Below are 23,160 nucleotides of genomic sequence, written 5' to 3' on the forward strand. Positions count from 1 at the left end.
GCGTAAGCAGCAGTTGAAATGGATCCAGCTATTTACAGGATTAAAATAAACACACCTTTGTACAAGAACCATTTACTGCCCAGCTGATCTGAACAGGGACAAAAAGAGCTGGCTGGGAGACTGCAGCGGCTCTCATCCCCCCCTTGCTTCCTCCACTACTGCACCAAGCACCTAAATGAGCAATCATTGCGCTCTCAAGAAAAAAAAAAACTGTCTCTTTCCCTTCCCCCTCTGCAAACAGCTGCAAGCTCTTTCCAAGGCGGATTTTAACCAACTAAACTGAAGAACGCCCTAAAAACCCAGTGGTTTCCCAATGTTCGTTTCTTAGGGCAGAAAGCTTTACAACCAAAAAATGCTTTTCTCCTTCATACATAGGTTCACGATTACCTGAACACAAGTTCCTAGAAAAGTGAGACACTGGGTTTACCGCTGTGTCCAAGAAAGAGGCAAAACCAGAAAGGGAATTTTCATTGGATTCTACTTTATTGAATGAGTGAACGCCTCTTTCGTCATGTGCTTGACTTGCCTCAAACTTACAAAGAAGTTTCAACGGAATTTATGTCTGAGGGAAAATAAATGGATAGGGCGCCTAACCCATGACGACCTGGGAGGACCGAGGCCACCCCAACTTCTACCCCTGGAAATTGATCCAAAGGATTTTACTGGCAAAGCCAAGGTTACACCCAAGTCTGCACACCGTCCCCTCGACGTCACCAAAATCGTGAAAAAAAAAAAAAAGCAAGTTGGTTGTGTCCCCACGCGCGCAGTAAAAGTCGGAGAACTGGGTCCCATTTTCACAACTCGTTAATTAAGAATTCGAAGTTCAGTCTTCATCCAGTGACCTGAATTCTTCCTCTATGACCTTAAGGAGAGCTTCAAGGCTCGCTCTTCTGTGCCCCTCCCCAAACCCCCGTACTTTTCCAGTCTTTAAGCACCCCTGACCCTGGAGCATTGGGGTGCAGTATAGACTGGTGGGGAGCAGCGCCCCTCGCTGGCTGGGGCAGAAAACGCCGCCTGCTCCCCGATTCGCCGCCCTCGGCCCAAACAATGGCTTTCCGCAGGGACCTGCGATCGGGAGCCGCAGGACCCCAGGATCCCCGGGGCACGCAGCTACTCGACACCACGAAGAGAGCGCCCAACCCCACGGACTGGTCCCCGCCACGGCCACCACGAACAATGCGCGCCCCGCCCCGCGCGCCCCGCGCGCCTATTGGCCGGGCGGCTGCGGGTAGAGCAGCGCGGGCGACTCCGGCGCGCGTGCGCGGGGCGGGGCGCGGCGGGGGCGGCGCTTTGTGTGCAGCAGTAAGCCGGGGTCTGCGGGGCGCGGGCCGCGGCGGGCGGCGGCATGGAGGAGCTGAGCAGCGTGGGCGAGCAGGTCTTCGCCGCCGAGTGCATCCTGAGCAAGAGGCTCCGCAAGGTGCGTGCGCCCCCGCCCGTCCCCCGCGTGCGCCGGACGTTCTGCGCGACTCACCGCCCGCTCTTATCTCCCCGCAGGGCAAGCTGGAGTACCTGGTCAAGTGGCGCGGCTGGTCCTCCAAGTGAGTCTCCTGTGCGCGGCCGCCATCCCGCGCGCGCCTCCCGGCGTGGGTGGGAACCCTCGCATCGCGGGCCCGGGCGGGAAGTCCTGTGCCTCGAGACCCAGAGGATTCCAGCCGACCGGTGCTGCCCTTTGTTTACGAGCCCACGGGGAGCGAGCAGGGCGGCCTCCAACCCGGAGTCCCTCGGGCCCGGCCCGCCTCTGCGCCGCGCGCTTCTGGCGCCCATTTGTTGCATGCGCCCCCGCCTTAGAGCTGGCCGCGGCAGGCGCGGGACGCGGCCCCCTCCCCTTGCCCAAGTTATTCTGCTGTAACCTGAGCTTCCTACTGGTGGGAAAGCTCCCCCACCTACTCCCACCCCCGCCCCGCGCTTGCTTTCTTCTCAGTGAGGGAAGGGGACCCGGCCATCTCCGGAAAGGGCTTCCTTTGTAGCTACCCCATCACCCTCCTTCCTGGACCCCATCCCCTCCCAATACCACCTTCCCAAACCCCGACGCCCAGCCCGCTCTCTCGGTGGTATCCTCCACTTTGTTCGGTCTGCGCCCCCCGGCTCCCCCTCCCCTACCTGCCTTCCCTTCCCTCCCTGGCTCCCGGCCAGGCCCGGGGGATTCCCTTAGCCGCTTTGCCCTTTGTTGGGGTTTGTTTTCCTCCCAGTGTAGACTGTTGACTCTCCTCGTGGCCTGCTGGGACTTGGGGCTTGAGGTGGCAGTTTGCCTGTAAGTTTGAGGTTCTAACTAACTTCAAGGACTTCTGAGACCTCAGAGGACTGCCTCTCTGCACAGCGCCCCTTGCTCCCAGCCGGGCTGTGGGAGCTGTCCCCGGCAGCCCACCTGGACGCTGCTCACCAGCCCCTGCTCCTTGCCTTTCCAGACACAACAGCTGGGAGCCCGAAGAGAACATCTTGGACCCGAGGCTGCTCCTGGCCTTCCAGAAGAAGTGAGAACTCTGGAGGAAGGGAGAGTTGGGTGGGATTGGCTGGTGACACAGTGGCCTGGGGCTGTGGTGTGAGGAAGCCTGTGGTGGAGCACTTTAAGGCCTCCCAGACAGCCTCTGGTTTCTCTTGGCCTTTTCTGTGGAGTGACTTTTGGTAGGCACTAATAGCACTTGAGGTTGGAAGCTTGTCTTAAGAAGCGCCTGCCAGGGTGTGTCGCGGTGCCGGAGAGGGCCCAGAGAGACCTGGAACCCACAGCGCAAAGGGATGCGTTCCAAGTTTTGCCCAGGCAGTGAAACAGCGCTGAGATCGCAGGCTCCTTGAATTCACTTCTGTAATGATAGTTGATGCGTCTGCTCTTAGGTCCCCCCTTAGGTGTTCGTGGGGGAGTTGGTTGAGATAGGGTTGTGTGAGGTGGTGTTGGGAAGGGCATGTTGGGCTGGGGGAGAGGGTTTCAAGGCGGAGGTCCAAGGAACATGGCAGATGCGGCCGGCACCTTCCCACTGCAGAAGCAGGCTCTGTCAATAAAGGCAGATGAATGGTTTGCTCAAAAGCCTCCCCAGCTGAGGTCAGTCTAGCAAGCTTATTCTCTGGTAGCCCAGCCTGTGTTTCTCACTGTTACGGGGCTGCGGGGAGGGGTTTTTGGCAAGATGTGTGAGTGCGGGGTTGGGGATTTAGCTCAGTGGTAGAGCGCTTGCCTAGCAAGCGCAAGGCCCTGGGTTCGGTCCCCAGCTCCAGAAAAAAAGAAAAGAAAAGAAAAAAAAAGATGTGTGAGTGCTTGAGCTTGCTGGGGTTCCTTTGGAAGTGGATAGCAACATCTTCGACTTCTGTTAGATTGATGACTCGGCCCTCTAAACACAGGAGAGGAAGGCTTGTCGATGTCTAGGGCTGGTGTGTTTCTCTCTGATTGGGCCAGGTGCTATTCACACAAACCTGCAGCTGCTGCTACTAGAGAAGCTTGAAGGGTGGGGGATGCGACACTTGAGCAGATGGAAACCAGCTTAGCTGGTGGAGCAGGATCCTGAGGCAGAGGGACATCCAGCGGGAAGCAGCACATGCTCTGGACACTAGGAGCTGGCTTCTTGGTCAGGGAGGAGCCGCTGTGTCTAAGAGAAGTCAGAGTCACAGATGTTAATCTCAGCAGAGCTGTGAGATGTCCCCCTTGAAACCTGATCTGGAATTGGAGAACCAAGGATGTTTGAGCCTCGGGGTTTTGCTGGAGGTCCAATCCGTTTCTTTTGAGGTCACTTTCCAGGACTCCAAGGAAATGGTGTTTGGCTCTTATAGCTCCCATTTGTCTGTTTGCCTGGGGGGTAAGGGGATCCACACCTGCCAGGCCGGTGTGACAGTCAGGGAGAAAGCCTGTAGGAATTCCTCTCAGTTTTTTAAAAACGTTTTTAATGATTGTTCTTATTTTGTGTGTGTGTGACAGTCAGGGAGAAAGCCTGTAGGAATTCCTCTCAGTTTTTTAAAAACGTTTTTAATGATTGTTCTTATTTTGTGTGTGTGTGTGTGCGCGCGCGCATCAGTGTTCTGCCTGCATCTATGTCTGTGTGAAGGTGTCGGAGCCCTTAGAACTGCAGTGCAGACAGTCGTGAGCCGCCATGTGTGTGCTGGGAGTTGAACCCAGGTCTTCTGGAAGAACAGCCGGTGCTCTTAACTGCTGAGCCGTCTGTCTCTCCAGCCCCTATTTCTCTCTTTTAACCACCCCATGGGTTCTAAGGGTCAAACTCAGGTCCTTGGGCTTAGAAACATCGTTGCTTCCCAAGCCTTGGCACCAGGTCTTTGGCACCAGGATGGGTAGCCTGAAAGCCCAGCTTCCACAAGAGGCTGACACAGTGCTCTTAAGGGCGCGCACACTTAGCCCTGGGCTGCAAAGGTACAGGCTTCGAGGTCTGGCTGCTGGGAGCTTGATAACATCACTTCTCCCATTAAGAACAGACTTCTGGGGCTGGAGAGATGGCTCAGCAGTTAAGAGCACTGGCTGCTCTTCCAGAGGTCCTGAGTTCAAATCCCAGCAACCACATGATGGCTCACAACCATCTCTCTGGTGATGAGAGATCCGGGCCCTCCTCTGGTGTATCTGAAGACAGTGACAGTGTGCTTATATAAATAAAAATTAATTTTAAATTAAAAAGAAAAGCAACAGACTTCTGGAGGTGTTTGAGGTATGTAGGGACGGGGTGTGTTATAAATAAGCAGGTTGGCCCTGAGAAGCCATACTGGAGTCCTCAGCCCCTAGGCTAGCAGATCATACAAGGGTTTCCTGTGCCTGTTACATACTCGGGCAGTCTTTGTAGGCTCTGTGCTTGGTGCGAGTGACCGAGTTAGACCCGTTACACCCCAGTGGCTTCTTTGGGATATGAGAGCTGGGATTTCCATGGAGTCTTCACCCACGGAAAGTTTTCTTAATGGGAAAAAAAAAAAAAAAAAGACGCTTCCCAGCCTTCCTCTCCCGCCTTCGGCTCCATTTTAACCAAATGGCAGTCGAAATGGGCTGACTGCAGAGACACCCCCACCCCAAGCTGGTGTCTGGACCCCTGCCCACATCGGAGCTGGCTTTGTTGCAGAACGGATGGATGATGATAAGCTACTGCAGACTGGAACCGTGGGGATCTCTTGGGAGTGGAGGGCGGGGGCTGGAGCCAGAGAAGGGTTTGCAAGCCGGGCTTCTCAAAGCTGATTGGTGCCGTGTCTCCAGGGAACATGAGAAGGAGGTGCAGAACCGGAAAAGAGGCAAGAGGCCCAGGGGCAGGCCAAGGAAGCACACAGTCATGTCCTCCTGCAGCCGGCGCTCCAAGCTCAAGGTGAGTGACCAAGGCTTTGCACTGCCTTCCTTTTGGCTCCTCACCCACCTACCTGTGCTGCTCCCGGCTGAAGTTCTTCAGGGGAGCTGTTAAGGTAGGCAGGCCTCTTTCCTGTGGCCCCGTCAGGCCTCCACCAGTGAATGGCACCAACGGGCAACAGAGTGCGTGCTCTCCCTACCCTGCGGCCTCCTCAGGTGCTTCTTCTCTCGGTGTAAGCATGGTCTGCACTCTGCCCTCCCGGATGGCAGCAGCAGCTCCCTCTCTCTCTCACCTTGGAGACTCTCCATCAGAGAAGCCAGTGTGCATGCGTGTAGTAAGTGTTTAGGTTTGTCTAGGAGTTGTGGACCCACGGGACACGTTGGGCGAGTTAGACCAGGTCATGCAGAACTGACAGACAGACAAGCCAGGATATAGGGGCAGAAGCAGAGATGCTACTCTGAGGCCTTCTCAGGATGTCCTGTTGACCCGCCTTGCTGTGATGACAGACAGGCGGCCTTCCACACACCAGAGGGCCTTGGTATCTTCCCTCCTGTGAGAGTTCAGAGGCAGGATAGGGAAGGGGTTCTGGCCTTAAACTTGGGTGTGCCTTTGTTCATTACTTGGGCTTCATACCCTAGCTGGTCCCTGGCTCTGCCATCTTCCCTCCTAGCAGGAGAATGTGAGCCACAGGGTTCCTGCTGACCGAGAAGGAGTGTCTGAGGGTTGGTGAAGCTAGGGGGGCCTACTGAGGAAGCGCAGGGTCCCAGGGTCTGATGGTTTCATCCCCCATTGGAGCTAGAGCATTGATATCATCCCTATAAAGCTACTGTGGGAGATGCTGGTCCTGCAGGCCATGTGAGAACCCAAGAAGAGAGCCTTAACACCGGGGCTGACAGGAGAAAGGCAGCCATTGAAATTGGGGCTCGGTTCTTCCTGCCCCCCCGCCCCATGTTCCCAGAAATAAGACTTAGATTCAAGGATGTATTTACAGATACCTTGGCCATATAGCTAGGCTCTTCTCTGACCAGCTCATGATTTAAAATAACACATTCCAGTCTACGTTCTGTCATCTGACTGGTTCAGGTGCCTCACCTCTGACGAGTTACATCTTCCCCTCCCTCCACCCTCCTCCCCCCCCCCCCCCCGCAAAGGCAAATCTCCTGCCTGACTCCTTCCCAGAATCTTTTTCTCTCCCAGATGTCCCGCCTCTATTTTCTTCCTAGCTTTTTAATTGACAGGAGTGCATCCATACAATACACCAGTTGTTCTCTCTACACACGGTAGTCCGTTTACCTATGATCGTGCTTACCACTGAGTGGGCTTTCCCCTTCTCCACAAGTACAGCCATTGGTCATTCCTCCCTGGCTGCTGGGGTCTGGAGGGCCCTGGTGACACGGCTGCGAAGATGCCTGGTGCCGCCTGCCCGGGCAGGCGTTGATTCCTGCCTACTTGTCTTTTCAGGAACCAGATGCACCGTCCAAGTCCAAATCCAGCAGTTCATCCTCTTCCTCCACATCTTCCTCCTCTTCCTCAGATGAAGAAGAAGAAGACGACGACGACAGTGACCTGGACTCCAAGAGGGGATCCCGGGGCCGTGAAACCCACCCGGTCCCTCAGAAAAAAGCCCAGATCCTGGTAGCCAAGCCAGAGCTGAAGGATCCCATCCGAAAGAAGCGCGGACGCAAGCCTCTACCCCCGGAACAGAAGGCAGCTCGGAGACCGGTAAGCCTGGCCAAGGTGCTAAAGACCACCAGGAAGGACCTGGTGACCTCAGCCCCCAAGCTGCCCCCTCCACTCAGTGCTCCTGTGGCAGGCCTGGCTGCCTTGAAAGCCCACACCAAAGAGGCCTGTGGCGGCCCCAGCACTATGGCAACCCCAGAGAACCTGGCCAGTCTGATGAAAGGCATGGCCGGGAGCCCCAGCCGAGGCGGCATCAGCTGGCAGAGTTCTATCGTACACTACATGAACCGCATGAGCCAGAGTCAGGCTCAGGCCGCCAGCCGGCTGGCGCTCAAGGCCCAGGCTGCCAACAAGTGCAGCCTCGGGCCGGACCTGAAAGTGCGGACGCAGAAAGGGGAGCTAGGGGTGAACCCCGCAGGAAGCAAGGTTCCCAAGGCCCCTGGCAGTGTTGCTGCAGAGCAGCAGAGAGGGAATAATTCGGGGAGTCCAGGTTCCCAGCTGCCACCCACTCAGGAGTTGAGCCTTCAGGTCCTTGACTTACAGAGCGTCAAGAACGGTGTGCCCGGTGTGGGCCTGCCTGCTCGCCATGCCACAGCCACCAAGGCTATTCCTGCCACCAACACAGCCACGGGGAAAGGTCCTGGGAGCGGCCCCACAGGAGTAAACGTGACCAACGCTCCCACAGACACCAGCAAAGGGGAAAAACTGACTTGCAAGACAGCGGCTCTGCCTGCCCCTTCTGTCAAGAGGGACGCCGCTAAAAGCATTGCTGCCTCTGGTGGGCAGGAGGGCCACACAGTCCCCGGAGAAGGTCAGAAGCCACCTGCACTGTGTGAACTGAGCACAGGAGAGGAGAACAGCAGTTCTGACTCAGACCCCGACTCATCCTCGCTGCCTAGTGCTGGGCAGAACCTGTCGGTAGCTGTCCAGACCAGCCAGGACTGGAAACCTACCCGAAGTCTCATCGAGCACGTCTTCGTCACGGATGTCACAGCCAACCTCATCACTGTCACCGTGAAGGAGTCCCCCACCAGTGTGGGCTTCTTCAACTTGAAGCATTATTGAGCCCATTGCCCAAGTCAGACCTGCCTTCCAGTCTCTGGTTTTGCTTTGATGCTTGACCGGGGGGGGGGGGGGGGCAGCTCTGCCTTGTCCTGAGACTCTGGGCTGGGAAATGGCTTCCTGCTGATTCTACCTCTCTGGGCCTCCACTTCAGTCTGTCCTGTCACCTCAGGAAAGCCGGGTGGCCACTGACTTGAAAGCAGGCTGCTTGGAAAAGGCATTTTTTTCTAGAGTCCCTCCCTGACCTAGTGAGACCCTCCCCATCGCTGCCCAACTACCAGGAGGTGGGTAAGGGGAGGGGCTGCTGATAGAGCTCCCTCCCCAGGCCAGCGAGGAGACGGGTGGGGCTGGCAGGACCTTCTCTCAAGTCCACCCATGGCAGAGCCTTTCTGGTGAGGGAGAGGCACTCTGTGCTTTGCAAGTAAGGCTATATTGCTTCATTTCTTAAAAGGATAACTAGTTGTGAAGTTGGGCTCAGGGACCCCGCAGAACTCTTGAGTCTCTCTATCCCTGGTTTGGCGTCCTCTCTAGCTGTGACTGTAGTCCCAGAGCCCAGCCAGGGTTTGGAGTTCCAGCACGAAGATGTACCTGGGTGTTACTGGACTTGGGAACAGAGGGAATCGTGTTGTTACCACCTCCTTCCTGCAGGCAGGCCTGAGCTTCAGTGAGAAGTGACCCTGTTCCCAGGCCCCTGCTTTGGCCCACTAAGTTGTACCCTAGTTCTGAGGTCTGACACTCCTGGGCTTGGGGGAGGAGTGGGGCTAGAAACCCAGAGCAGGCTAAAGTAGAAGCCAGGAGTCCTGGGTGAGCAATTTTCCCCACAGAGTTTTTTTTTTTTTTTACAAGGGTCCCCTAAGTCGCCACGGTAGCTCCAGTGTGGGAATAAAGGTGTTTCATGGGGGCCTGTCTAGACTGGACATCTCTAGACTGCTGCGTAAGCATTTCCTGTAGTCAATCCTGGTGCAGAGATCCCTACCTGGTGAGTGAGCCACTCTTGGGTCCCGTTTTCCCTGACAATCCTCTCCCGCGTTTGGGAGCTTGTGTTTCCTTCCTCCCTGAGAAGCAATATCCCTATGCCTTTTGTGTGGTGGGGTAGTTGGGAGCCTACCTGGCAGAGGGCCCTAATTCCTTCCCTCTCTTTAGGAGACGAGCTAGTTCTGAGCTCCTTACCAGATGCCTTCTCCCCTGTCCCCCATCCCAGGTAGCCGTCATGAAACTACCTTGTCATATTGCTGGCCGATGTCAGGATTGTCTGTCCTGGAATATCGCTGTGGGCCATGACAATCCGGTCAGTGAGTCTGTAATGCCAAAAAGTGGGGGTGGTGTGAAACCCTTGTTTCTACTTCTGCCATTGACTGATCAGCCAGCGGGTATGGGCTCTCACTCCAGTGGCCTTGAAGGGAAGTCTTTCCCCTTCTAAAACCAGCCAGACAGGGGGCTGAGGTGTCCGGGACCTGCCGTGCTTTCAGAGTGCATCCCACCCCTGCCCCCAGTAGCTCACTCTGCACACCAAATAAGACAGACGGTCTTTGTGTAACCAAACCAACCTCAGCACTGTGCCTTTTGGGGACAGACCCACATCCATGGCTCCTGAGAGGTGCCTGTGATGTGCCAGGGGGCCATGTCACTGGCAGCTGGAGCTACCGGTGGGAATTCAGGACCAAGAAGTGGGTAGCAAGGAGCAAAGAGTTACCTACTGGGCCATCGGCTTCCTTCCCTGCCCCCAGCCAGGGTCCTTTGCTGCCTTACCCAAGGTCTGCAGCTTCTGTGTCAGACACTGCCTTACAGGCACCTCCATGTCTTTTGGGGGTCCCATGAGCTATTGGAGAAGTGATGGTGTTTGGGGATCTGGGTTGACTGGCCTTTGTCCCCTGCTGCCAGTCTCCAAAAACCCTGATTTGGTGCCTTTTTAATTTTACTGGTTATGTAAGTCCCAAAGTTGAAATCTACAAATCCTTTCCTCTCAGCCACTTTGCCTTCTCGTGTTTTTCTTTCCTGGTGCTGTGACCTCAGCGGTCTGTTACAAAGCATACGTGTGTAGTGTGCCGGCGTGAGAGCCCCACTGGAGCGGCACCATACGCTCCGAGTCAAGTTCTCGTGTTTACCAATAAATAAAGTAGTTGGTTTTTATGCTTTTTTTTGTCTGCCGTTCTCTTCCTGTCTGCTTGTGGGGGAGGGGGGGCGGCACACAACTAGGCATCTGCCAAGATTCATTTCTTAAGGGTTCCAGGTGCTATGTGTTACATTTTCATGCCAAGTGGATTTCTGGATAAGGGTGTCTTCTAACCTAGGCTGGCCTTGAACTTGGGACTGTCCTGCCTCAGCCTTCCTAGTATTACGATTACAAGACCCCTTTTGTCTGCTTCAACACCTGGAAGAAAAAGTGACCAGTATGTCCTCTTAGAAATATTGGCTTTAAAAACAAAACAACAAAAAAAGGATCTTTGGTACCAAAAAGAATGCTTTTGTTTGGATAGACTGCAAATCCTGACCTTGATGAGAGAGCTCTGGTCCCAAGGTATCATCCAAAAGGAGATGTGCAACTTTGAGCCAACATCGTCATTGGCTTGGTATATCTGTTTTTAAGCCAGTCATTGATGTACGCCCCTTTAAACTGGAGCTGTTTGCTTTCATAAGGGTTAGCAAGGGTGGGTGGGCATGTTACCAGCCTGGGAAAGCTTAGAATCTATGTTGGAACAGAACAGTCTAGCTTTCAAGGAAATGCTTGCCTCAAGAAACCCATAGTGGTCTGGGGAAGGGTTTGGAATAAGGTGCGATGGTTACCTGGTTGCCACATTTACACACACGAATCTCACGGCTCAGGGGTTTCTAGTGACCCTAACCTAGATTATAGGGCCTTTAGACTGATGTTAATTTATGTTGCAGGGGAAAAGACAGTACAGAATGTGGGAAAACTATCTTTGCTACTCTGGTATCAATGGATATATTTTTAAGCTTCTACCCTGGTGTGCGTTGTAACTAATACATAAAATAGTCTTTACTTGCCCTGTCATGGGGGCACAGTCGGGACATGGCTTAGCAGCAGCACTGAAAGGGGAGACAAAACATTGGCAAGAGCCTAGCCACTCAGGTAAACAAGACTTCTGCAAGGAGGGAGGACGGTGCTAAGAGCGATGCCAGTGATGAATGGGAGACATGAGGAGTATCCAGAGAAGGTCAGCCCACGATGTTTACTCCCAGCATGTAGAGACCAAGAGTGCCAAGAGCCACACAAGGCAGTTCTCCATACAAAAGGTCTTCCCAGAACATCCAAGGTGCTGAGTTTGAGAAAGCCTGGCTTAATGGAAAAGATTATACATCTCTCTCTCTCTTTCTCTCTCTCTCTCTCTCTCTCTCTCTCTCTCTATATATATATATATATATATATATGTATATGTATGTATATATATGTATATATATGTATATATACATATATACATATATATATTCATAGTCATGGTCAAATATATATTCATGTACCAGATACACAATCATATGTAATTCAGCAGGGATATCCATCATATATATATATATATATGTGTGTGTGTGCTTGTGTGTGTGTGTATATTTATATATATATATATATATATATATATATATCTCCATCGATAGGTATATATTCATCAATATATATTTTTCCATATATATATATTTCCATCAAGGATCGAAATTTGGCTGACAGAAGTGAGCAGTTGCTAGATGCTGATAGTAACCTTCATGGGTGAAGGAATATATAGTTAGTTAGTTAGTTAGTTAGTTAGTTAGTTAGTTAGTTACTGGGCAAGCAGAATGTATACAGGCCTCCAGCCACCAAAGGGTGCTTCTGTGCTACACAGTAACTCACTTCCCACACAGAGGGCATAAAAGTAAACCAACGTTATCACCTCCACAGTACCATGTTGGAAGCTCTGAGATGGGCAGGAAGCCTTGAGTCAGGTGCCGCTTTGAATCTCACCTACAACTGATGAGAAAGGGAAGAAGACAGACACGCTTGTTACATAACCTTCCCCAGCCCAAGGCTTATGTTACTCTCTTCGGCATTATTTTATTCAGAAACTTCCTTTGGCCTCCCAGGAGAATAGAGTTCCTCTGGAATGTAGGGAACATGGGCCCACCCCTGGCAAAAAGACTGCTTGGGTCTCAGGTCTGGATGTCAGCTTGTGGGGAGGGATCTATACTTCATAGACACTTGGTTGCAGAAACCCGATTTTTTTTATTATTTATTTTTTAATTTATGTGCATTAGTGTTTTGCCTACATGCATGTCTGTGTGAGGAGGTTGAATACCCTGGGACTGGAGTTTTGGTTTTGAGCTGCCAGGTGGATGCTGTGAATTGAACCTGGGTCTTAATAGCTGAGCCATCTCTCTAGCGGAGGAAACCCATTTCTTTTTTATTTTTTTTAGATTTATTTTTTATTTATCTGAGTATACTGCAGTTATCTTCAGACACATCAGAAGAGGTCAATCAGATCTCATTACAGATGGTTGTGAGCCACCATGTGGTTGCTGGGAATTGAACTCAGGACCTCTGGAAGAGCAGTCAGTGCTCTTAACCGCTGAGCCACCTCTCCAGCCCCGGAACCCATTTCTTGATCCTTGCAAAGCAGGCTGCTGGCGACTGATTTGGTTTCCCTTCTGTTGTCTTCCGTGCCTTTTGTTTCTTTTCCTTTCTTTTCTTTTCTTCTCTTCTCTTTTCTTTTCTAGAAGGTGGGTGGACAGGGGCAGTTAGATCCCAGACCTCTGATCCTGGGGGATCAGGAGCAAGTGCTGGCCCCATTGGCCAGCTAGGCTCTCTGAAAACCTGTGTCTACAGGGACAAGGTATCCAGACCAAAGTTGAGGGGGCGGGGCTGGCCTACATTGACGTTTATTAATTTATGTGCTGCTGGTCAATCCACCTCCATCCTAGAATAAGCACCACTAGCACCGAGTGGAGGCACCTGGTACGATTGGTGCAGCTAGTTCTAGGCCAGTGGACACCACCTCCCTCCTGTCCACCTTGCGCGGGTCGAGGCCGATTCTCAAAGACATTGAGACGATGCCTGGCAAGAGGAAAGGAGGTTTTTTTCATCCCGTCTATCCGGAACCAGAGGGGGGAGGGGTGGTACTTGGGACAGGGGCTGAGGCCGTCGCCTGTAGAGGGCGCGCGCTCCCCACGAAGTTCGGGCCGCTGGACTTTGAATGATGATAGGGAGGAGGGCGGAATCCCCCGCAGTCCGCAGTCCCTTGCTGTCCGGAACACAGTTGCGCTGTCTACACCCCTGCTGCTCGGAGTAACCACCAGCCGAGCAGTCTCCGGCCGCAAAATGAAAGTCCAGGCCTCAGCCTACTGTTTCTCACAACTGTCAGCTAAATTTCCATCCTTGATGGCACTGAGTTCCCTTCGGGTTCCTCCTATTCGCTCCTTCCTTGGGCTCTGGCTGTATCCGAGCTGCCCCTGGCCTGAAGGACTTTCTTCTGGTGAAAAGGAAAAGCGTGGATGCACCCGCAGAGAGCTGGGGCAGGCTTGCCTACCATTGTTCTGGGCACAGCACCGGGCCTTCGTCAGAGCCGCGCGCTCTGAGCGACCAAGAGTCAGGGGGGAAAAAAACGGCTCTACGCAGAGCCATAAGTATTCCATTCAACCCGTGTTTGTGTTGGGCCAGGCTCAGCTCCGGCAGCGGCTCTAACGTGTCCTGCCAAAGAGGACAGACGGTGGGAGATTCGTCTGAGCAAAGGATGTCTGGAGTCAGGGGTCCCCACACCCGGTCTTTGCTGTCAGGGAGAATATACCCAGGAAAATTCGCTGAAGGAGCTCTGAGCACAGGTTAAAGTTGATGGTGACCAAAGAAGTGGGAAATCCCTCAGGGTCAGTGTGGGATTCCAATCTATATCTGGGGCATTGTCTGCTGCTGAAACCACCAGAGAGTCACCCACTGTCTTCTTGACTGGCTGGTGCCCATCGCCCTCCATAGGGCCCAGCAAAGAGCTTGTTCGGCCCAGAACACCTTGAGGTAGCCCAAGAAAGAGATCTTGGACCTCTTGGCACCTGACACAAGCTGACCGCACAATGTCCGAGAGTGCCAACACTCAGTGACCCTGCTGTGGCAACCTCAGACCTCCCACACAGGTCACTGAGCTGGAGAAGGAAGGTGGGGAGTGCTCTGCCAACCAACGGCCTGGCCACTGCCTACTGGGCCAAGGGCAAAAGATGTGACCGGGTCCATTCCTTCCCTCCCTACCCTTGGGTTCTGGGAGTTCCCACGGATTACAGCTTTTTCTCATGGGAGCATCCTCTGCTCGGGAATATGGAGGTGGAACCGGGTTCACTGTAAGGTCCTTTTTGGGAATCCGGAGTATGGGTCGCCTTTGCAGCCTCACGACCCCACCCCTCTACTGAGAAGTCTGCAGCCTATTAGACTGAGAACACCCACCGCCGCCATCACCCCACGCTATGTTCATCATAGACAGCCCCTCATCCAACCTTGGGGTATCTACCCGACAGAACACTGGGGTCCAAGACGCCGTAGGGACTGGGGATGGGAGCGTAGGGCTGAGGATCGGCGGCTCCCGGCTCACTAATCACATCAGCGCGCTCTGCGCCGGCTCCAAGCAGGCAGTTGCCTAGCAATACCCGCGAATTCAATTCCTGAATCAATAGACGGAGACTCTGCATTTCGGGGAGCGCTGGCAAGGCTGGGGAGGTCTGGGGCACAAGTCCTGTGACAGCGTTGAGGAGCAAGCTCCGGTCACGGGCAGCAGGGTGTCAGGAGCTATTGGAAGTCTGGCACGGAAGGGTGTGTGGCGCTGGGGGAATCCTCCCTCAGAGTGAGTAGAGCCCAGAGGTCGCGCGCACAACACCTCGTGAGTTCCGAATTCTGACTGCCCCCTCCAAAGAAGTTCAGCCAGAGTGAAGACAGCTCTCAGAGAAGCTCAGAACGGTCATGGCTCGCTCCCTCCCCAACCCACCTCCCCTCACCCCCGCTGAAGGGTTTCCAAGTTGGGAACGGGCCTTGGTCGGGAATCCAGCCCTTTTCCAGAGTATGGGGGTGGAGGTAAGGGACACTAGGTCGAAGAGGCAACTATCCTGCCCTTCCAGGCCACCTCTTCCCTGTTCTGGGAAATGAATGAAACCAAGACACGTGTCTATTTACAAAGTATATATTTAAACACGTAAAAAGTGATACAGAATACAGACACATCCACAACCCAAGATAGGTACCAAGGTTTCACTCTTGAGCTGAGGCGCAGATCAACCGGAGATTTATACATAGCAGAGAACTCGCAAACCCAACGGCCACGCTCCACCCGTCTGCAGCTGCAGACTCTGAGCCACCGTGGCCCCAGACCCCTGCCCACCCCACCCCCCAAGTCAGCCTCTCAAGAGCGAGCTAAGGAGACACAGGACGACAGCCATGGACAGACGGCAGGACGATGAGGGGCAGTGAGGGCAGAATCAGGAAGGTTGGAAGGAGGGAAGATGCAAGCGAGGAAGGAGAGAAGAGAAAGGGAGTCGGTAACCAGATAGGGAACTCCTGTCCCGGAGTTATGTCCACTCGTTCACAGACGTACCCATCAAAACAGGTTCGTCTGAAAATAGGGCCGACATCTAGACAGACACAGTCAACAGCGCTTCTTTATACAAAGTCGAAAATACTAGTTTTACAAATATGAGCAGATAAAAATCCCCATCCCAGGGGTTTCTCTTTAGGCGCAGTTTGATTTTCAAAAAATAAAAAATAATAAAGTCACGTAGAATACACCGTTTTCCTCTTTTTCTCCCTCTCTTTAAAGGCAAAAAGAAAAAAAATCTGGAGGAAAGAGAGACTGAGAGGCTGGAGATGGGGAGCTAGGAGTGCAGAGGACGAGGCTGACGTTCCTCTCAGTCCCTCCCCATTACCAAGTTCCTCCAGCCCTGCCCAGAGCCCCTGAAGTCTGTGCTTTGTCCCGCGGGCAGAGCTTCGAGCCCCTCCCTCCAAAAGCCCTGGAAGTTAGAGAGTCTGCTGGCCCTTTAAGGGCGGGGAGGGCGGAGAGGCCGCAGGATCCCTGCTGGAAGCGGCGACTGTAGGCTAGGGGAACAGATTTGTGCTTTTGAGTCCGAGCTGCGCGCAGCGCGGACCGGAGTGGGCCGGGACCAGGGGCGCAGATGGTCTCGGGGCACCGATGGTCCCTGGCCGCTCCCGCTCCACCTCGCGCTCCCCCGCCCCCTGCGGCGGAGTCTGAACGTGGAGTTCACGTAGCGAGCACTCCGTGAATCGAAAAGGACTATAAATTACAGCTTTTGCTTTTAAGAAAGGGGGAAGAGGGAAAACGCTCAAGTTCTACTGCGCATTCTTGGATGGAAACCCCGCCGAGCCCCTTCAGCCACGAGAGTCCCACCTGACCAAGTTCCACTCAGGCTGGGACCCCCGCGCCCAGCGGGACAGGCCTGGTACGCAGCCCGATGCCCGCCCGGCGGGGTGGCCTGGCGGCCGCTCGCTCCTCTAAAAGCAGAACCCACCCTCCCCCGGCGAGCCAGGCTTGTCCAAATCTTCCTGGAAGGTGGGGCCGCCCTGTCTTCTGGCGAATCTAGAGGACGCAAAAAGAAAAAGTCCACCCGAATATTTTTCTTGTAAAACAACTGTCTGGAGCTCTGGGCACTGACACGCAATCCTCCCAATTTATCCTGGCATTTCGGGAATGTAAACAAAATCGCTGGATTTCTTTTCTCTCTGCAAAAGTAAGGGAAGGAGTCGAGGTACCGGGGAGATTTTTGTCCACATGACACATACACACAGTCCGCGTGTACGGGCACTCACACCTCCATAAAGTGCACTCTCCTGCTGTGGTTCGGGGGAGAACTGCGTCCCACTCACTCGCGACTTTTTTCTACCTTTAACAACACGTGTGACAAAGTTATTCGAGTTGATACCTTTTTCCCCCCTAGTAGACCTCTTAATCTGGGGAGGGGGGAGGACAGAGAAAGAAAAGAAAATAGGAAAAAGAAAACTGGTCTGACCCCACCCCCCTTTTTCTGATTGGGAAGCCAACCTTTTGTTGGCCTGGCTGGCCAATGGGGAGGAGAGCAAAAAAATCCTGCCGCGGTGCCCCGAGGATTGGGAATCCGGTGGTGGAGGGAGGAGGTGGGCCGGCTGAGTCCCTCCACACACCCTCCAGAATCCCAGGGCCCAGGCCCCCAACTTTCCTAATGCCCTGTGGGGACAGGGGCCCCTCCTGTACCAGCTCAGTCTGTCTGCCCTACCAAACCACGATCTCTCTCTCTCTCTCTCCTTGTTTAAATAAAAGAACTTCAAGAGTTGAAATATATATATTTAGATTTTTTTCTTAAATAACATATTTACATCTAATAGAAAATAGAACTCTAGAGATAATTTTCCAACCAGAACCGAGGAAGGAGGAATGAAAGGGAAGGGGGTGCAGGTGTGAAGAAGGGCAGGACCAGCCAGAGGCCACAGTCACCCAGAGATAAAAAGCACTAAGCCGTTTGAGCTCACTCTCCCCTGCTCTGGTCCTGAGCTCCCCACCCTCAGGAATTCATCTTTTCTCCTTAAAGAAGCCTTGGTCCGTGTTACTCTCCTTAATGGTGACGGTCAAAAAGTTTGAGGTCACGTCTGTGACGACCACCTTCTCCAGGTTAGTCAGAGAGGGGCTCCAGGACTCTTCCTCCGGGTCCCCCAGGATTCTGGCCACTGGGATCCTGGCGATGAGGGAGGGCCTTCCCCCTTGAGCCCCCATGTCCCGATACAGGCTTCCCACTGAGCCCGGGGTGCCTGAACTATGTCGGACCCTGGTCCCACCAGGGTCCAGGGCACCTTGACCTTTGGCCTCCAGTAAAGCAGCCCGGTGCTTTATCACCCTGGCTGGAAAGGTGTCCGCAGCCAACTTGCCCGAGGCCTCCGCCGAGCTAGGACTGGTCACACCGTATTGTACCAGGTCTGAGTCCTGCCTCCGAGCAAGCTGGATCACGCTGTGGCCAGCTGAGAACTTTCCTATCCCAGAGGGGGTCTCATCCAGCTTCCTGCCTTTGAGGTATTCTCCAAGGCCATCACTGGGCTCTCCCAAAGGTCTCTGTGAAGGGTCTAGGAGCTCCTTCCTGGGCTTGGGTCCTCGTTTCTTGGAGCTGTCCCCCGGTGAGCTGGGCTTCTCATCTACACGGCTGGTACCCCTGTCCCGTTCTCGATCCCGGTCTCGGTCTCTGTCCCGAGGTGGGTCTGCCCTGCAGGTACTGGTACTGCTCCCTGGTGGGGGTAGCCCCGTGTTCCGAAGGCCCTCTCGGGCCCTAGAAGTAGATGCCAAATCCTGGGGAGAGCGGCCTGGGTAAGGGATCCGGATGCCTCTGGTAGAGTCGCTTCTGAATTCATAGGTTTTGGCCTTTGCCTTGGCCTGGGCCTGCAGAAGGAAGGTGTTGTGAGGAGAGAAGAGCCCCGCCCCCCACAAGACCTCTAGCCTCGACTGCCCAACTTTCCCTGGATGCCTGGGAAATTCTAATTGAGTAATGCCTTTTGGTAGTAGTCTGGGGGCGGGGGGGGGGGATTTGTCTGGAAGCAGCCATTTGCAACCAACAGACTCCTTGTATAACATTATAGGTCTACTTGAGGTGATTGGAGAGGGAAATAAAGGCCTTCTGGGGCAGCTACGTCCCACCTCTAGAACCCCTCGATGCTGCCACAGACTGAAAACATGCTGTCAGAAGATGCCCACTTCACAAATAAGCAAAGGGCAAGGACACCCACTGGTTTACAAACCCAGCAGATCCTCCTTGAACGTCACCCTCCACCACTGGAGACTGCAACATACCTTGAGAAGGAAGGTTTTAGGCTTGGGTCCTCGCTTTTTGGGACCATAGAGCTCCATCTCCCGTTCCCTAAAGAAAGAAAAGAGATAGAAGAAGGGGGTGTGTCCTGGCTGCACCGAAGTCAGCCTGTATGGGTTCCAGTGAGTGGCTGGGCTAAGGGTCTGTACCTTTCTTCAAAGGCTGCAAGGAGGCGAGCATCAAGAATATTTTCTTCAGGCTCCCACGTGCTGTACCTAAAGGAAACCAGGAAGAATCAGTCATCAGTCCCTGGAGCAGGAGAGAGAGGAGGGAGTGGAGGGCGGGTATGTGTGTGCAACTTTTCCGGCTGCCTTGTGTTGTATTTCAATGTGAAGGGGAAAAGAGGAAGAAAGAACCCTCCTCGATATCAGTGTGGGGTTGCGATTGCATATAACCTACTTACTTCTGCGACCAGCCCTTCCATTTCACGAGATATTCCATGCGTCCCTGAGGATGCAAAAGGGAAAATGCATGTGTATGTGTGTGCGTGGGGAGGAATGCATGACGAGGACACAAGAAATACACACGAAAATGCATGCACCAAATGAATGCTCCAAACACTGCCGCCAAAGGAACCAGCCCACTGCAGCACCGCTGCAGAAACGCTGCACAAAGTGCATGCACCGGCATTCATCCCCCACCCCGCCCCCCATCCATGCAATCTGTGCAGGGCTGCAAGTCTAAGGAGAGCGCTGGGGCTGAGCCGCCGCCGCCGACACGGCCGCGGCCGCTGCTGGGACCTGGGGGAAGGGAGGCTGGGCTGCAGCAGGGGGAGGGAGCCCCGGCCCTGGTAAGGGAGGGCCCGCGCCGCCGCCCGCCTTCCCCTTCACCTACTTTGCGAATGCGCCGCTTCAGGAGGGCTTCGGCCGCGAACACCCGCTCCCCCACCGCCGAGAGCTCCATGTTGACTCGCCGCTTCCCCCCTCAGCCGCTTCCAGGAGCAGAAAAGCAGCAGCCAGCCCTCGACAGCCCATAATACTCTCCCGCTGACGTCAGTTCTCCTCCCTCCCCCGCGCACTCTCCCTCCCTGCCCCCTCCCAGCTCGTCCTCCCGCCCCACGTGTTGCTAACGACGTTGCTAAAGCCAAGCGTCCTGGGCCCGTTCTGCGGGCGCTGATTGGACTAGCGCCCGGCCACGCCCCTCTCCCCGTCTCCCCTGCGTTGCTACGTGACCTGTGTTCCAATCGCCAGGGGGAGGAGTCTCCGTCCACTCCAGAGACCCAGAAGGTGGGGGGGGGGGAGAGTGCCGTCAGCGGAAGTGACGCGAAGCGGGGCGGGCCCGACTGCTGTCAGTCTGCACGGCTGGACAGGGGGCCGCTGCCCTAAGCTCCGGGCCCTGCCCCCCTGCCCGACTGCCCAGCGGTTCCCCGGGTGCATGGCTTGCCCTGTCCCCGCGGAGCCCTTAGGGCTCCCCGCGTAGGTGCCAGTCAGGAGCTGCCCCTCTGCAGACCCAGGCCCTTCCCACCTGCCCATGCCCTGCCTGGCGCCATCCTCTTCGCCCGCCGCCGGTGCAACACAATGCACAGGTGCTGGGGCGCAACGAGCCGCGCCCGAACCCCTGGACCTACGTCGCTAGCGCCGAACCTACTAATTTCCTGACCCCTCCCTTGCGGCCGCACACCCTGGGTCTCCATGGCAACGCCCCCTCCTCCCTTCATCACCAGTCCCATCCAGCTAACAAATCAATGAGCCTGCTCTTGGTCTCCAGTCGCACAGTGCTGCCCGCGTCCACCCTCCGGGTCCTGCGAGCTGCCGTGGGCGCTTCTCCCGGCTCAGAAGCCCAAAGCAGACTGGTGCATGCCGATGTTTACCGCCTGAATCCATCCTGGACCGAGACCCTGCAGGAGGGGTCGCGAGCCTCCTTTTGCCACCTCCATTGTCCCCAAGTCTCAGTTACCCTGACCCAGCTTCTGTCCCTGGCCCAGCCCACTCCACTCCTTGGCCCTGAGAGAAGTCAACCTGGACATGTCTGTCCCGGCCTGGGTGGGTTTAGGGAATCTATGACCATCGAGGCAGAGCCTAGAACCTGGCTAGATTGGGAGTGAGCGGCTGGGGGCGCCGCGGCTCTACTCCAGACTTGGGTGCGGAGCTAGTGCACTTTCTGTCTTGGGCTCTTCTAGAAGACGTAAGCGGAGGACACCCGACAAACAGCGGCGTGGAATTTGAGGGGTGTGGCGGTATCTAGTACGGCTTGGAAGAGGGGGGTTCCCAAGATGGCAAGTCCCAGGTAGGGGATGACGGTCGTGCAGAGACGCCTAAAGTCCCTCACACACCTGCGGACACTCAATAACCTTTCGCTCCTAGGCTCTCCTTCCTCCCCTCGTGGTAACCCCTGTTGAGGAGCGGAGGTTCAACAGCGGCTATCCCCACATTTCTCTTTTACTACCCAAGCTCCAGATCACAGAGCCCTTCCCACCCCTCCGACTCCTTGGAACACACAATTTATTTAAACCACTGTATCAACTTGGCTGGAAGCAGTTTCGCCTGGCCAATAAGGGGTTGGAAAAAGGGGAGAGAGAAAGTTAAAGAACGACGAAGACGGGGAAACAGCGAACTAAGGAGTCTGTTTCGAAAGGCAGGAAGCCCAGAGCACAAAGCTGGCCTCGGGTCCAAGGCGCTGCGCACTGCATGCGAGCCGGTGCTGGCCTTGGGGCAGTCACCGAGTTAGGCCCGCTGCGCGGGTACTCCCCAGGCCTCCTCTTGCCTCAACAGTCGCGGGTTCCAGTTTTTGGCTTCACTCCTAGACACTACAAGGTGTGCTCCAGGTGAGAAGTCCTCTCGGCTCTAAACGAACAGCGGATCCAGGATACCCAGATCGCCCGGGCGACCTACGCCCGCCGCCTTCAAGAGACCGCCGACGGTTGGGTCCTTAATCATAAAAAGTCATTCCTGGTAACAAATAGTTTCGTCGGCCGGTGCCAGCGATACAGCTGTTTCTGTTTAAGCTTAAATACTTTCCAACAGTTTGGGCAGTAAAAATAAAGTCGGCCTCAGCCGCCTATAAGTGTCTGGTTTCCCCGCCCAGAGAAAGCCCACCCTAGCCCTCCGCCCGGGTCGCTCTAGTCGCTCCGCTTGCCCGCGCTTGGAATCTGCTGCCTGCCGCGGGCGTTGGCTGTCGGGCCACCCGGAGTTTAGCGGGGCCGCAGTTCTGCAAGCCGGCTTCAGGGCCACCTTGAAGCCAGTGTCAAGGAACTGCGTGGAGTGGTTATCGGTGGTGGTGGGGATCAGCTCTCCCCTTCTCTTTCTCAGCCCTGGGAAGTTGCCGGTCCAGAGAAAGATGGTTGATCCCCTTCATCTTGGATTTTGAAAAGAACTCTGTCCCTAGGTTCTGCGTGCCCTCCAGAGTCTTCGTGGACCGGGGGTTTTCAGGAGAGGGTCATTCACTGCTGGTTTCAGTTTCCACCGAAAACTCCAGCTCTCTCCCACTCCACACACCCCTTCCTTCCTTCCTTCCTTTTCTCCTCTTCTGCTTATTCCCTAACTGTTACTTCTTTGCCTAATCAACCTGAGAAGTTTTACGTGAAGAAAGGCAGTCGGGGCTGGTGCTTGCTACCTCTGATGGAGCTGTTAGTGATCTTCTCTTTCTAGCTGTATTTCCCTTTCTGTCTCGGTGCCTGATAGTAATTCTTCTCTAGTAGCTTGCTCAAGACAAAATTAGTGCCTGGGTACTGTCTGAGTTTGAAAGGCCGGGAGTTCCCCCCTGGAGCCCACTACAAGGTTGGATCTGGATTCAGGAGCAAAGGAAAGGAACAGAACGATCAGAAGTCCGGAACTTGGCTCCTGTCTCAGACGGGTTGGGTCCTCCGTAGATCAGCTCGGAGGAGGTGGGCTGTCGCCTTTGTACATAGCCAAAGTGCTTCGGAGCTTGCAGGAGCTAGAACAGTGCTGTGGAGGTGTCAACTCAGACCTCCCGGTGGCCTGTTTAGAATCATTGAGAGGGGAGTAGGCATCTGAGGAATGGGTTTGCAGGCCCACAGGCCCAGAGCTGGGATCGGGTTAGTTCAGAATGGGAAGATGCCTGTGTATTCCAGGAGGGGGCACTAGCAACTGCCCTCATTCCACCAAGTCTGGAGCAGAATTGTGTCTCAGTGCAATCCTTGGACCCAATGAAAGGAGGCTGGCCCACAACCCACTTTTTTTTTTCTTTGAAACCTCCCCCTGCCCACCGGCTCAGTTCTCCACACTTCTTCTCTCTTCCCCACAGGCCTTCCCCCTTTGAAGTTAGATAATCAGCTGTTCCCTTGGGCACTTCCCAAAAACTAAATAAAACAAAAGTTTCCAAGAACAAGAACCCAAGGCTGTTAATCCCACTTCTAGCAGTCACTGCTTCCAGGTTCGCTTGCGCCGCCTCTGCAGTAAATAAGGTAACTGCTTCC

General features: G+C 54.6%; 2 protein-coding genes across 6 annotated transcripts; one reads left to right on the forward strand and one right to left on the reverse strand.

The window, feature by feature from the left end:
• Positions 1–1,255: 1,255 nt before the first annotated feature.
• Positions 1,256–10,124, forward strand: Cbx2 (chromobox 2). Of its 5 annotated transcripts, XR_010055197.1 has the most exons (8): positions 1,256–1,417; positions 1,495–1,538; positions 2,406–2,471; positions 5,168–5,273; positions 6,714–6,974; positions 7,476–8,973; positions 9,196–9,282; positions 10,008–10,124. XR_010055197.1 is itself a non-coding variant. In XM_039086214.2 (6 exons), the coding sequence occupies exons 1-6, from the start codon at positions 1,346–1,348 to the stop codon at positions 7,995–7,997; spliced, it is 1,071 nt and encodes a 356-aa protein (XP_038942142.1). In that variant the 5' UTR covers positions 1,277–1,345; the 3' UTR covers positions 7,998–10,124.
• A 7,139-nt stretch (positions 10,125–17,263) lies between these two features.
• Cbx8 (chromobox 8) lies at positions 17,264–19,702 on the reverse strand. Its single transcript, NM_001034078.1, has 5 exons — positions 19,620–19,702; positions 19,189–19,232; positions 18,935–19,000; positions 18,770–18,836; positions 17,264–18,361 (listed from the first exon to the last, which is right to left on the reverse strand). The coding sequence occupies exons 1-5, from the start codon at positions 19,686–19,688 to the stop codon at positions 17,507–17,509; spliced, it is 1,101 nt and encodes a 366-aa protein (NP_001029250.1). The 5' UTR covers positions 19,689–19,702; the 3' UTR covers positions 17,264–17,506.
• Positions 19,703–23,160: the final 3,458 nt, after the last annotated feature.

The sequence above is a fragment of the Rattus norvegicus genome, chromosome 10, assembly GCF_036323735.1.
Source record: "Rattus norvegicus strain BN/NHsdMcwi chromosome 10, GRCr8, whole genome shotgun sequence".
In the NCBI taxonomy this organism is placed as follows: domain Eukaryota; kingdom Metazoa; phylum Chordata; class Mammalia; order Rodentia; family Muridae; genus Rattus; species Rattus norvegicus.

Bases quoted from the DNA above. Each gene is read 5' to 3' on its own strand.
- Cbx2 (XM_039086214.2), top strand. From the start codon at position 1,346: ATGGAGGAGCTGAGCAGCGTGGGCGAGCAGGTCTTCGCCGCCGAGTGC. The intron at 1,539-2,405 runs GTGAGTCTCCTG...TTGCCTTTCCAG, and splicing joins TGGCGCGGCTGGTCCTCCAA to ACACAACAGCTGGGAGCCCG. The intron at 6,975-7,475 runs GTAAGCCTGGCC...CTTGACTTACAG, and splicing joins AGAAGGCAGCTCGGAGACCG to AGCGTCAAGAACGGTGTGCC.
- Cbx8 (NM_001034078.1), bottom strand. From the start codon at position 19,688: ATGGAGCTCTCGGCGGTGGGGGAGCGGGTGTTCGCGGCCGAAGCCCTC. The intron at 18,837-18,934 runs GTACAGACCCTT...TTCTTTCTTTAG, and splicing joins CTTGCAGCCTTTGAAGAAAG to GGAACGGGAGATGGAGCTCT. The intron at 18,362-18,769 runs GTATGTTGCAGT...TTCCTTCTGCAG, and splicing joins CTAAAACCTTCCTTCTCAAG to GCCCAGGCCAAGGCAAAGGC.